The 14,864-nt window shown below is 46.2% G+C and overlaps 1 protein-coding gene across 1 annotated transcript; it reads right to left on the bottom strand.

Moving 5' to 3' along the window:
- Window positions 1–178: 178 nt before the first annotated feature.
- Window positions 179–13,186, bottom strand: SPG21 (SPG21 abhydrolase domain containing, maspardin). Its single transcript, XM_037394461.1, has 9 exons — window positions 13,059–13,186; window positions 8,813–8,906; window positions 4,591–4,752; window positions 3,653–3,733; window positions 2,909–3,054; window positions 2,380–2,488; window positions 1,816–1,923; window positions 1,172–1,312; window positions 179–828 (listed from the first exon to the last, which is right to left on the bottom strand). The coding sequence occupies exons 2-9, from the start codon at window positions 8,873–8,875 to the stop codon at window positions 706–708; spliced, it is 933 nt and encodes a 310-aa protein (XP_037250358.1). The 5' UTR covers window positions 8,876–8,906; window positions 13,059–13,186; the 3' UTR covers window positions 179–705.
- Between the last annotated feature and the right edge of the window lie 1,678 nt (window positions 13,187–14,864).

Raw genomic sequence — 14,864 nt, 5'->3', positions numbered from 1 at the left:
AAAATACTACATAATTCTTACTTAGAGCTAAACCAGTGCAACCTAGTGATTAAAGCTTGGGGGGAATTCAAGCAGAAGGTGGTGGTTTTCTTAATTTCTTGAGGTGCTTGTAGAGGCAAACCAGGACTGCAGTAAGCTACACTGCTCTTCTCTCGTAGTCAAAACAGGAGACACCTGCTGAAATTGAAGTTTTATTGAAAACCATTTTTAAACAGCAAGAAAGTTAAAAATTCAAATGCTTTATTTCAAATAGAAATTAACTAACAACACAACATACGAAGCAAGTGAGTGGCGGCAATGTTGTCACTTAAACACCTTTTAAACCAAATATTCAACAAAAATATATGTCAGCTTATAAGTACACAATCTGCATGTGGCAATATATACAGCTGAGTGAAAAATATAAAAAGAAATATTGTTCTGCTTAAGAACATGACAGTGACGACTTTGGTAGCAAAAATGTCTTTGTTTTTAAAACTGTAATCTTCAAACGAAGCCTCCTTGAATTCAAAGACTAAAAATTAAACAGACCTATCCTGTCACACTTCCAGAGGTTACTGTCCGTGGGTAGTTCACTGACTATTGATCCTGTTGGAATCACACAGTGATAATCGGTTAACACAAGGAAAAAGGCAGAGTAGGAACAGTTGATTGTACACAGGAAGACCACCAAACCAACTCCTCATTTTCACCGGCACCCAAAACCTACTGCTCTTCTTGCTCATTGCTGGTGTGAAGACGGATCTTTTGGACTTCCAGCTCTTCTGCGCTGACCATGGAGGGATCGATGGCTGCATACCGGGTACCGTGGAACTGCAGTAAATGGATCTGTTGCACATGGAAAATAACACTGAAACAGGTGCAGAAGCACAAGGTTTTGGTAAAAGAGAAGCATTCTTTCAGAATAATTTTTGAGAGGATGAAATCATGGCTCTGGAGTACAAGATGTTCAGAGAGAGGACAGAGGAAACAGGCAACAGCCAAACCCCCAAAGCCAGCCCTCCGTGAACGTGGCTGCTCCCAGCCTTGCCCTCCCTGTGTCAGCTATCTGCAAGCCGGAGCAAACAGAGCTCAGGCAAGCTAAAAAATAAAAGTAAGCACAGAAAAGGTGCTTCCTACAGCTGTTCTGGCTGAATGCATTGGTCGATTGGGTTTGAGTGCAGAGACTCACTTGAATATATAGGTTGACCTCAGCACTCCTGCAGAGATAGGGGAAGTTGCCTCCGGTTTTGAGATGAGCTCTTCTGGCATTAGGATAGAGCTTATACATTTCTTCTTTTGCTTCAGTAGAAAGTGCGCTTTGGTCAAATACCTGCATAACAAGTCACAGGAGTTAGCTCTGAATCTCAGATTTTGCTTATTAAATCAGACTGGATACGTGCTGCTCCTAGAAGCAATTCTCAGCTTCTCTGGAGCAGTGTTGAAGAAACAGAAAACAAGCAACCTGGTGTAGTGGATGGTGTCCCTGCCCAGGGCAGGGGGGTTGGAATGAAAGGATCTTTAAGGTCTCTTCCAACCCAAACCGTTCCATGATTCTGTGTTAGGCACTGACAGCTAGAATGCTAACGCTGTGATACATAAACATATGACTCTGTTATTGCACAGAATATCTAATTCATAATTTAACACAGAAGAGTCACGGTGTTGCTCAGTCAGTAGGTGGCTTATCTAAATATGAAGTTACATGCCACAAATAGTTAGCAAGTTGCTAACAGAATATCTAGGCCCCATCTGGATATCCAGGTGGATATCCAGGTCAAGGGGAGAAACTGTTAAAAAAAAAAAAAAAAAAGGATTACATGGAGATTAACTTACATCCATAATGGTTACAGGGATGTCTCGAATTTTATGAGGTTCTACATAGGAGTTCTGGCAGTTGAGAGTAAGCCTTGAAGCAAGCTCGCTCTGGCCTAGACTCTCCAGCTTTCAGTAGAGAGAAACACTGATTAGCAACATATTTCACTGCAGGAAGTTAATGCAATATTAACAATACAGCCAAAGAGAAGTTAAAGGAAAACATGACTGCACTTCAGATGAAGATTACAGTTCCAATTTAGCATTACTCTGCATGAGACAAATGCTTAAAACATGTTCCATTAGTTCCTCCTGCCCCCAGAACCTACAGATGCATCCCAGCACTTTCTTCTCTTCCACCTCAGTTTAACTCCGGATTTACATAAACAGAACTGTAAGGTAGACAGTCACAGCACCAGTGAAACTGCTGGAGCTGTGACAGTCAATACCTGCTAAAAATTTATTCCTCACTCCTCCCTTCCGGGAAAGTAAATGAAGAAAGCAGCAGAAACACCTACAACCTCCTGCTAAGTAAATCTTTCACAGAGACTGACACCACAGCCGTTAGCGTACACAGCTACCTACCCTGTCCACCATGAAATCAATCCCATCAGCCATTTCAGGATCTAGAGGACCAGATGCAAAATTCCCAAGGACAATTTTTTTCAGCATAAAAGCAGGCATCAGCCAAAAGCTGAAACAGAAACAAGATGTAACAATCTTCAAGCATCCAGGACTCCAACATTAACATGTTCTGTTGTAAGCACTCCCTTTCCTTGCACAGACTTTGTGCTTTAACTTCAAATGAAAACCTGAAGAAGCTTTGAGAGCACTGAGATGGAAAACCTGGCAGCTAGGTACTCAAAATGTTCTGGGAAGCAGTTAATCTTACATTGCAAAAATGTATTTTAAACAAGGTGAATAACACTTTCATCACTCTAAAAAACTTCCATTCTCCTTGCGGCATGGCTTTAAAAGTCACAAGCATTCCACCCCGCACCTCCCTCCCCCAGGCTGGAAACAGGTTAGATGCACATCAAACCAGGTCAGCGTGACATTTCACTGCAAAAAAACTAATGCCATGAATCTGCAGGCTTGTCTCAGTCTCCCTCACCTGTTTGCTGTCCATGTCTGATTGAAGATAGAAGTGTCACTAAAGGAATTACACAGGATCAGAGATTGAACTCTGGGAGATTTGTGTGTGTATTCAGCAAATTTTTGAGCTAGAAAGCCTCCCAGAGAAGCTCCAAAAAGGTGAACCTAATTAAAGGAAAAAGAATCATGTTACACTTATGAGATGTGAACTCTAAGCACGATGTTTCATTACAAAAATCAGTCATCCAAATTCCACTGTTGTCATAAGCCATTTTTTTCAAAGAATCACTCTTCTGTTCAGCTTCTGATTTTTTGCATGATATAAATGTGATAAATACTGAAAAAGGGAAGTGTTTCCAGATCACAGTTCATGTTTCTGTGTGCTCATCAAGCTTAAGAAAATAAAAAAAATCAAACATTTCACTTTGTCTTCAACAGCTTTCCAATCCAAGATACTTTATTGTGGTATTCTGTACTACACGAATTAGGAAGGATAACTTCCATGAGATCTCATGAAAAACTGAAGTTAACCAATGCAATTTAATAGGCCTAGAATAGCAGTTGAATTTAGGCCAAGTATGACAATTTTCAAGGGTATTCACCTTCAAAAATAAACTAGTTTCAAATGTAAAATTGCAACACAGCCTCCTTTATTTATAGGCTATGTTTGTGTCATATTTTATACCCTTTCTATTAAATGACTCTTCAAACACCAGGTTTTTATTGCAACTATACATCCATTTCCCCATCTCTGAGCACTCACTTTATCCAGCTGAAGGTGGTCTAACAGTTTTCTGAATCCATCACAGAACTCAAGGTGATCCCAGTACACTGGATACTGCAACTAAAATAATACAAAGTTAGAAAAAGCCAGCCTCGGAGCAGTACCCATCAGCTGTCTGCTTGAAAGCCATACCAATTCTCACATGAAAGGTTTCAAGGTAGCAACCTGCCTCTCCTGTGTCATGAGGCTCAAGCTCTTCAGCAAGGTCCCTAACTCACCAGGGTGCAAACACCTCCCCCTCGCTTGCACAAAAATACACAACTCAAAGTACTGGAAAGCAAACTTGTAGGGGAAAGTACAGCATTGCTTCACTCTAATCAGTGGCAGGAGAGGCTGGGAGGATTTTTCAGCAATTTTGTAGCACGTAGAGTTGGCAGGTACAGAGATCGTTAACTGCCGCAAGAGATACAGCAGCATTCCTAAAGCCGTACTGTTTAGCAGAAATACTGTACAGCTCAATAATCTCAGTTCAGCTCAGGAGCTGAGAAGCCAGACAAGAGCACGCTGTTAGGATTTTGCAGAGTGACTTAGCACTTGCAGCGATGCAGGCTAAGAACCAGGTTATCCACCAACCCTAAGGAAAACATGGAAACCCTGAACTAACTCACATTTGCCTCATGGCTAATAAAGATACAGCTGGAGGCAAGAATGACTGGCACTCAGGGCACACAAGGGAAAAAAGCAGACTGAGTAATTAATAATGTCCACACACAAAGGCTTTGGGTAAATGCTGCCATAAACATACCGCAGATTTCAGCCTGGACCTGCAATGCTACATATTCCACAGTACAACTAGCACCAAGTTTTTGATGGATTCCCTTAGTCAAAACTAAGTTGTTCGTCTTCATTATCCAACCTCTGATGACAGCAACAAGCACAAGTAATACTAACTTTGACACAAGACAGAGAATACTCACAGCAATAACTCTGTAGCCCCATCCAGTCAGCGCCAAAATTTGCTGGAAAAACACATCTGCAGTTCCACTTACAGGAGGGAGAAATATGAGCGGGCACCGAATACTCCTAGGTCCTGCATCATACAGTGACCAGACTTTACTATCATCATCATCTACTATTATCTGAAATGACAGGCATCGGGGGAGAAGAAACACACAAGACAAATTAGATTCTTCAGCCACCTTCCAGGATTGCTTCTACACAACACTTTATCATCTAGCAAACACCATAATACTCAAGACCCCTTTGAACAAGACCATCTTTTACTCTTCTTCACAATAGCTTTCCTCTCTCAGGCTGTCTACTAACTGGAGTTACAGTGTTTGTGTGGATACAGCTGGAGCAGAACCGCAGCCACGCACTGTCAGACCAAATGCTTTGTGTGTCCTGACATAAGCTGGATAACAAACACGGTGCCATGGCCCAGGAGAGACCCAGGAGGTCAGTTCAAGGTATGGACAGCAGCAGCTGTAGGCTGGAAGACACAGGGCTGCCCCTGGGAGCAGTTTTTTAAACAACCATGGATATTTACATTCACTGGACAAAAGATGTTACAGGCCTGGATACGTGCAAGCCTAGTGAATTAAGCAGCTAACACCACAAATTATTGATCTGAAACAGTTAAAGCCAGCTGCCAGAAACAGAGATGCACACAACTCCCCAAGCAGCACTGCAAAGCTGACCTGGAAAAAAAACCAAAACGCTTCCATCAGCTGGCAGCATCTCGGGAGCATTTGTAGTGCCTAGGACATGTGGCTGGCTGAAGCACATTATCCACATGCAAGCTGCCATCCTTAGTGAGCAGTTCCTCATACACTGCCCATCTTGGGCAGAAGTTAGAAGTCCTACCACAGTGAGTATATGTAAAAGTATAGGAATTAGGCAACGGTCATCCTTTCTGCAGTGCTGGAGCCTGACTTGCTTTTACAGAGCCTTTTCTACCAGCAAACTGTTTTATATATTTAAGGTGCTCTTTCAGTGCTCCACAACCCAGCAAAAGCGTGCAGCTTGTACCAGATCAACAAGCACAAACCTCTGGGGAAAGCCTGCGTCACACAGCAGGAATTCATCTCCTCTGTATCAAAATTGTGTAGCTTTTTGAACAGCAATATACAAGCACAATTTGCTTCATCACAGCAGTTAAGCTTCTCAGGGAATCGGAGAAGAATAGCGTACCACAAATCAGATTTGCTTGACTAACAAATCTGCTTGTAATAAAGCCAGTATTTCAGGCTCTGGGGGCATGTGAGCGATCACATGATACTGCTGTTTTGTAAAGTATCTATAAAAAAAAAATAAAACTGCATACCAGAGCTTCCAGACCACTGAAACCATTTAAAAATAAACCTTGTACAAAAGCCTCCCATCTCCCCCCAAAACCCTTGTCACACAACTCCAGAGCTCCAGGCCTCGCCGCTCTCAGCTGTTATTCCACCAGTAATGTCGGATCCAGGATCCGTTCAGGGTGGTGGTTAGTGGCTACTACAAAGTTTCTCTTTAGGAGTATTTCCAAAGGTGAACCATGCTCCTTGAAGTCACAAAACCAAAGTTAGTTCACGTCAAGAGAGCTGAGGCTCAGAGATAATGTTCCTCAAGCCCAGACAATGAATCAATGGGTTTAAACAATTGTTCTATTTGACTCCCAGCCACATACTGGATAGTTTAACTCCAGCTCCCGAACAAGGCTAAGCACCACGTAGGCAGATAGCAGTGTGGCTAACTGCTGGTTTGGTAGGTCACCAGCCTTTTTCTTGTTCTGGTCAATCGATCATTATCACCTACAGTTTACATAAAGGGTAAAATCTGCACTGCACTAAAAAACGGGCAGAACTTTCCCCTGTCCTAGCAGAGCCAGAGTGTCCCTTGCTGAAGACTTTTAGGAAGGGGTTATCTAAGACAGCAAGCAGTGTATGCAATGCAGGCTCACAGGCAAGGCTAAAGACTCACATTAAAAATGTTATTTTCTGTGCTGTACTTCCTGTATCTGAGAAGAGCCGGAAGGGTAATGGAGCTGTGAGTTTCCTGCTCCTGTCAGGAGGAACATCTCAGCCCATTTTCAAACAAAAGACTTCCTTAAGTAGATCTGACAGCAGTGATGTGTGCTTACCAGCAGTAATGATGGTTGGTCATTCCTTCCTCAGCATTGCACATGCTTTGCCTATACTTCTGGGCAATAATGCAAGCAATTGTTTTCCTAACTACAGCTTCAGAGATTACATCTTCAAATTGGACTTTTTTTTTTTTTTTTTCTTCTCTCTCCAGAAACCAGGGCTACTTTGTTTCTTTCTACCTTCTTCATACCCCACATTCATCACTGTGGCATCATTTTACTTTTGAGTAGACTGAACCACTCAAAAGGGTAAGGTATTCCCTAGTCTGAAGGTCACCAGGTCAACAGCAGCTTCAGTTTACACGTCCCCATTTATGAAATACTGAGTAGTCAGCAGCAGCTGAAGGCACTGCCCCTTGGCAGCGAGCTGCAGCGTCACACAGTCCCCAGGCAGCAGCAACGTGTCCTGTGGTTACAGCCTCCAGCCCCTTTCATCTACTGTACCGCATCCCACAAAGCAGCGCCTAAAAGCACCTATGCGTCATTCCGCTGAAATACTGTCCCCCGGCTTTGCTGACCCAGTGAGGCACTGCCTGAAGGCAAAAGCATGGCACAAACAGATCCAGCAGATCTGGTACTGGCCAGAAACAAAGAGCAGCTGGACAGCCAGAGCCTAGACATAGCCAACAGCAATGGATCTTTCTTACTTACAGAAGATGCAAACTGGCAAAAATGAACGAGAAACCCTGAATGGAAAATCCTACAGTTCTTCCATAAAGGTAGTTTCTTCGAGAAAGTTACACACCACTCAGTGGAAATAGTGCTGGGCACATATAAACATCGTTCCTTAGGTTTGGGGACACAGTCCCTTTCAAGTGGCCCAACTGCAAGCAACTTGCTATTGAAGGAGGTAATGCTGCTCTTGCCTTTGCTGCCAGCACCATCCCCGTGTTCCTGCAGCCCACACAGCCATCCAGGTTAGGGAGCTGAACCAACTGGAAGTCAGTTTAACCCCAAACCAAACTATAAAACACCTTCAAGCTAGGCAGGTCACTGACCCTGCTCAGCTTGCGCGGTCACATGAGCAGCCACCACACTTGCAGGAGCAGCGGGCTGGGGTGTAAAGGCAAGACCGTCCTTCAGGCTGGCGGGAGCCTGGGCTGCTGCTGCAGGTTAGTCCGCAACCATAGCCCCAGCAGGCTTTATCTGCAAGAGCTATACATGAGAGCTGGTGCAGGTCAGGAGTGATGTACTAAGGGAGGGCTCTTAACTGGTCTAGAATTTCATTGCACAGTTTTCTTAAGTAAAATTACTGATTTTAGAATTCACCAGACTTAGTTTTTTGGGAACACAGTAATTCAAAGCACTTTTTTAAAAAAACCCTCATGTTAAATGTCAAGTGAAGTGTTACAACAGGTTGAAGTAATTTCATGCCCTCTGTCGCTCAACATATAGGGAGCAGACATCGGGGCACTGCATACCTCAAACACTCTCCTGTGGTTCAGCAAAAGGAAGTGGAGAAATCCAAGTCTGAGGAGAAAGTGGTTGGACAATGTGATTAAGCAGAGGACTTCCAAAGGACACTCAGTGGAAGAAAGCATTTATTTTTCCCCACCATCGTTAAGACATCTGTCCACTTGCAGGAAGCCTGTGTGCAGCCTGACTGCCGAGCAGCTGCCTTCAGATACTCCGCTTCAACCTGAGGACGATGGTAGGAACGGCAGAGGTGGCTCCGGCAGCACGGCTGCCTGGCAGCTGGGTCAGCTGCCCACCTTGGTGTGGTGCAGCGCGCACAGGCAGCTCCATGAGAGGCCATGCACAAGGTCCCCAGCACATGCCACCTCCTCCAAGTCTCCTCCTCAGGCGTGGCTGGCATCAGGATGCCAGGTACCGCTGCCATGGCTCACAACTGTGAGCCTCAGCTCCCCACCACACGCAGAAGTGACCTCAGCATGTGAAAATTAAGAGTGTGCTTTCATGCATTCATATGATATGTGGGATAACAGTTCAGGAGATAAGCCAGGTCACTCGCACAAGCCACAACTGTTCTGCATTAACCAAACAGCTCAGCCTTCCCCACTACAAAGCAAGGGGAGACATTCTACCCACAAGACCATCACAGCTGTACGTACCTTTTTAAGAGGAACTGTGCTTCTGAACCAGTTATAGTCAGGAGAGACTTTAATCTCTCCCATGATGTTTAGAAAAAACTCAGTCTAGGTCAGCCTGAAAAAGAGAGACAAAGTTAGAAAGCAATACAGTAGCTTTACTGTGGGCAGCATTCAAAAGCTATGGTGTTTACATAAAGCATTTCCAGGGCAAGTTTGCTCTTATCAGTTATCGTACTACCTCTGACTCACACCAAGTTTACTTATCCTCAGTTTTCATCACAAACCATTTAATTATTCTCCTGAGAGGCAGTCACCTGACTGCCTTACTGTACCAGCCTCATTATGAAATGATGACACTTTTGTAACAGTATTCCCGTGTAACAGTTGTAAGAAAAGACAATTGTGTTGCAGGCTGTAAGTGGCTTTAATACTCAAAGCATGTTTTTGATTTGTTCTTAATTTATAAAGCACTCCAAATTTATATCTAATAAATATTTATCCCATTCACTCAGCAGTTCACACAATAGACTCACATTATTTCATGAACCAACTGCCTAAGTATTCAGACCATGTTCTTCCATCTCTAGAAGATGGAAAGAAAAAAACAAGATCACATCTTCCCTGTGCACGGGGAACATCAGCTGATCTGAAGCTTAATTTACAGAAGAGTCCTGAAGTTCTAATTCTATCCACACAGAAGCTGACTTGTCAGGAGTCACCAACAAAGGTATCTTTGAAGCACACCGATTAATACAGAACAAATTGATTTTGAGTTGGGTCCACACAGGAATACCACTAATTCACTCTGAAGTCAGAATGTCCTGCGTGTCTTATAATACTCCATTAATTAGTAATAAACACTTAGGTAACTTCTAGAATTAACTTTTTTAAAGCTTCCATTTATACAACAGATGGTATCAAACAGTTTTGAAGCTTGCAAACTCAATAGCTTTACCCTGAAAGCCAAGTGCCTCAAGAGATTATCTGCATGCATTCACACACAGCACTGAGCATAATAAAACAAAGCAACTTTTGCTCTTGTTACTTAACAGTTGCCAAGTACAGATCAATAGGTTTTGTCTCTTAATTCTTCATAAAATAAGACCTTGGTATGTTCTGTGAGTCAGCCCAATTAATTTCTCCTTGCAAGAAAGCTGCTGGTGTGCAGGCTTAACTAGCTTATTGGGTTCCAGCTGGACGAACAGTTACAATTTCCTTATCTTTCAGTCTTCATTTGCCATTTTACAAGTACAGAAATGAACTTCAAAAGGGAAAGTACTTTCTAAACTGCAAGACAACACACATCTTCCACAAAGCCCATGATACACCTCTCATGTCCAACAAGGGTCTGAGGTAGGAAATTCAGCTGCGTGGCCATTATTTCAATTTTGTGTTGCTTTGTTTCAGTGCTTGCATCAACTATTCTGCTCTTTGTCATAGCCTGGCAGCAGGTAAAAAATACCTACTCCCAAGAATCTGCAAAGCAGAGCAGGTACAAAGATTCGTTACCAGACTAAAGAGGGACAGCTGGGCATTAGAGAAAAGAAACAGCAGTGCAGACTATTAATTCCTTTCCATAACCACACATCAATAGTTTTCAAAGTGCTATTCAGTAAACGAGGGTGTGACAAATTAATGGCATAAATAAATTACAGCAAATGCCTTAAAATGATATGTTCTTTTGGAGTACGATATTATAGTAGGGCCAAGAAACTCAAGTCATGGTCAGGGCCTCGCTATGCCAGGCACTGCACAAACACAGAGACACAGGAGAAGATTTTTTGCTAATAATTCTGGCTGCCATAAAGGGTCAGCAATTTCTTCCTACCGTTATTACCTTTCTTTTTTCTGCCACCTCAGTCTAATTCATTCAGCTACTTTTCATAGAATCACAGAATGGTTTGGGTTGGAAGGGACCTTAAAGACCACCCAGTTCCACCCCCTGCCATGGGCTGGGACACCTTCCACCAGCCCAGGTTGCTCCCAGCCTCATCCAACCTGGCCTTGGACACTGCCAGGGATGGGGCAGCCACAGCTGCTCTGGGCAGCCTGTGCCTCACAATGAAGAATTTCTTCCTAATACCTAACCTAAGTCTACTCTCTTCCAGTTTAAAGTGATTCTCCCTTGTCCTATCACTACAAGCCCTCGTAAAACGTCCCTCTCCAGCTTTCCTGTTGGCCCCGTTAAGTGCTGGAAGGTGCTGGAAGATCTCCCCAGAGCCTTCTCTTCTCCAGGCTGGACACTCCCAACTCTCTCCGCCTGTCTGCACAGGAGAGGGGCTCCAGCCCTCTGATCATCTCCGTGGCCTCCTCTGGACTCGCTCCAACAGGTCCATGTCCTTATGTTGGGGGCTCCAAGAGCTGGACACAGGGCTGCAGGTGGGGTCTCAGGAGAGCAGAGAACAAGGGGAGAAGCACCCCCTTTGACTGGCTGGCCACACTGCTTTTGATGCAGCCTAGGATATGGTTGGCTTTCTGGGCTGCAAGCACATATTGCCAGGTCATGTTTAGCTTCTCATCAACCAACACCCCCCAGTTTTTCTCCTCAGGGCTGCTCTCAATCCATTTTCTGCCCAACCTGCACTTGTGCTTGGGATTGCCCTGACCCAGGTATGAGGTTTGCAGAGGCCCACCTTTCAAGCTTGGCATTGCTGGCAAACTTGCTGAGGGTGCACTCAATTTTTGTGGGCTGGCACATCACTTGGGAGCACAAAGCCGTCTATTGTTAGAATAAGTAAGGAAAGGGTATCATGCAGATGAACTTTGTCCTGTCAGCATACCTCAGCTCGCACCAGAGTGCGTTAAGAGTCCATCTGAAACCTAGATTTTGAGGTTCTCAGTTCACCTGCTACCACTTGTGGAAGCAAACCGTTGGCCACCAAGACCCTAGGCTGATTTCCTCCAGCTCCTTTCCTGCAAAGGTCCATCTGTGACCACCACTCCTAAGAACTGCCTCTCTTTTAAAGCAAGAGTAAACAGCCTTTCTTTGATTATAGAAGTTTTTGCTGAAGTCAGCGTCCTACTACTAAAATTTGTTTCCCCTGGTACAGAAATGCGGCATTGAATTTGCACACACAAATATTAATGTCATCAACAACTGTGTGCTCTTCTGGACACAGAAAAGCTGAACTATTAACTCAAAATAGGAAACCAGCCATCAAAGGTAACTCAAATCACAAACAAAGAAATGACACTGTTCCTGATCCAGCCTCTGAAGACCCGAGTTTAATTTTTCATAAAGCCAAAGAACACAAAGAACCCTAACCCCTTAAAAACAATTCCCCTAGGACAAATCACCTATGGATGTGTTCAGAGCACTTGATAATATTCTCCCTATGAGTTATCCCCACTACACTAATGACATATTCCACTCGCTATGGATTTAGAAAGACTTTGATCCTGCTGCTAGAGAGGAATCCCCGGAGTGGATCAGACAAGCGGTGACTCCTCTCCCCGCTGCTGTGTCTGCCTGAGCCGGGGCCCTGCGCAGCCACCCCCCCTGCGCTGCCCACACAGCGCCCACTCCCACGGGCCAAGGGACCTGAATCAGCAACACCCACACCGAGAGCTGACGGGGGCTGCGGGCAAACCCCAGGAGATGCAGCTGACGGGGGCTGCGGGCAAACCCCAGGAGATGCAGCGGAGACGTAAGGCTACATGTGCTTCGTGACCACCAAACACAGGCAATGGGGAAGTTATGGATAACTGGGATGCTGGCAGCAGCACCCTCTCCTCTCCCCCAGTGCTGTTCCCACCGTCCCTGACGCAGCCGCCCGCCGACCCTAGCCCCTGCTCCATCCCTCCTCCTCAGCCACAGTGCCACCCCCAACCTCGCAGGGAGGAGGAGGCCAAAGCCCACCCTGCACCCCCGGCCCTGGTTTTCTGCCCCACAGCACAGGCTGAGGCAGCCTCTTCCCCGAAGCCTCCCCCGGGAAGACGAACGCCCAGGGCTGGGCTTTGGGCTCCCTGCGGGGCCGAGCCCCAAGACCTCCTCCAGGCCAGGGCCCCTTAGGGGCCGTGAAAACCCCCTCCCCCGGCCCGACGGCTCCTCACACCCTCCCCGACAACTCAGGCACAGCCTCGCCCTGGGGCAATGCTGTCCCGGAGCCTGTGAGACCCCCCCGGTCTCCTCTGGGCCCATCCGGTCCCTCAGGTCCCCCAAGCCCCCTCCCCGGTCGGGGGCTCTGAGAAGAGGGGGCAGGCCTGTCTCCACAGCGGTGACACCCCTCCACCCCCCCGCCTTCCCCGCTCGCTGCTCAGCCCTCACCGGCTCGGCAGGGCCCGGGGACGCAGGGCCGCCGCTCGCCTCCTCCTGCCCCGCTGCACCCAAGCGGGGGCGCCCGCCGCCGCCCGCTGCTTCCGGGTGCTGTGCCCGCGCCGGCCACGTGACGGAGGGGAGGAGCGCGGGCGGGGCGCAAGGCGCGCGGCCGCCATTGCTACCGAGGCGGAAGTGTGCGTGTCCGGCGCCATCGCTACCGAGGCGGAGATCACGTGCCCCCGCAGCGGGGCGCTGATTGGTCGGCGCGGGCCCGCGGCCGCCATTAACAAGTCTGGGGCGGCAGCGTCTGAGGTGATGGTTGTTGTTGATCTGCTGCTCGGCTGGTTCCTCACAGAATTGGGTTTTAACCTAGAAAAAAAGGCACAGCAGCTCCCCGGTGGTGCTTAGTTTCGCTCTCTGCTGCCGCCCTACTTGGTGCAGGTGTCACTGTTACCTGCCACTGCCATCCAGTAGGAGAGAGCATAATTTTTTTGATGTATGTTGAGAAATCCTGAGTGATTTCAGTGAAAGCACCGGTGAGTGAAACAGCTGTGTTCAGATCGGGGTCTTACTTTTAATATTCTAGGCTTTATCCAGCTCCCTTGACTTGGCTGTTGTGCAGCACTTGCTTGTCTAATACAATATCAGGGTCTTTTCATTGGCTGCATCTGTTCAAGCAAAGTTTATTTTTAAAAAGCCCATTTCAAGGCTGTGCTAAAAGCTGAGTTAGGTGAGGTGAGTTAGAAGGTGTAATGGCACTACCTGCCTTTCATACACGAAGAAACATTTGCAGGTAAAGCTCTGAGCTGAGAAAATTGTTTGTTCAAATAGTTATTTCATAAGTAGTATTTTACTGGTGTATTTTCAGTACACCAGGTTTACAAGGAAGCTGAGAGCACTGCCTGTTGCCATGAGTGGTCCAGACATTCTGTGGATGCGCAGCAGCATGCAACCGGTACTCGCTGGAGACACTGCTGCTGTTCCTTCTGTGCTTTCATAAGGTGCGATCGCAGGGCAAACAGCTTCTGTTGACGTGTGTCGGTGTGTCCCTGAGCCCAACCTGCTCTTCCTGCCTAACTCCCTCAAAAAGCTCCTGAAAGGAAACACGGAGGTGGATTTAATGCCGGTTAAAAATCAGACTGGCATCTGTCTGGCTGTAGGTGGTGGTGTTAAACCTGTATTTTACAAGGGTTAAACTCCATCCATAGTTTTGCAAAAACTAAAACTGATGTTGGATGTTCTCGCTGCTTGCAGCTGAGCAGCATGGTGTGTGTTAACTGCTGCTGGCATGGTCTAATGGTATTTGCTGTAGGGCAGCTCAGATTAATTAAGGAAAGCGACAGGTGATATATTCCTCTCACTGAGTTCCTCTAAAAACCAGTTGGGATCAATTAGCTTCATTTAATTGGTGTGTGACTAGTAGGAGCTGAAGGTGAGTTGAAAGAAAGGGACCTATAGCTAATTGTCAGAGGTATGTGTAAAGAATACCTTTGTATAGATTTACGTACACAGTGTTGCTCCCTGCCTGGAGCTGACCCCGTGACAGGCACTATCATTTGCATCTCACTCCCAAAGTTGCTTCCTTTTGCCTAAAGTTTTTTCAGCTGGTTTTTGTTGTTTTTTTTTTTTTTCACGAAAGCCTTTTTGTCAAAATTATTTCTAGGATCCAAGGGACATATTTATCTGGTGTCGTGTGAAGGAAGCAGAAGGAGGCGGCAGGAATCGCCCGAGATGAGCTGTGTGGGGGGCAAATGCTGCAGGTCCCGCGGGGCCCGCCGCCCCGCGCGGCCCCACCCCCCCATTTCCCGTGATGCA

The sequence above is a fragment of the Falco rusticolus genome, chromosome 7 (assembly GCF_015220075.1).
Source record: "Falco rusticolus isolate bFalRus1 chromosome 7, bFalRus1.pri, whole genome shotgun sequence".
NCBI lineage: Eukaryota > Metazoa > Chordata > Aves > Falconiformes > Falconidae > Falco > Falco rusticolus.
Note: the sequence above shows the minus strand (reverse complement) of the source record. Positions and strands in the feature narration are given on the sequence as shown.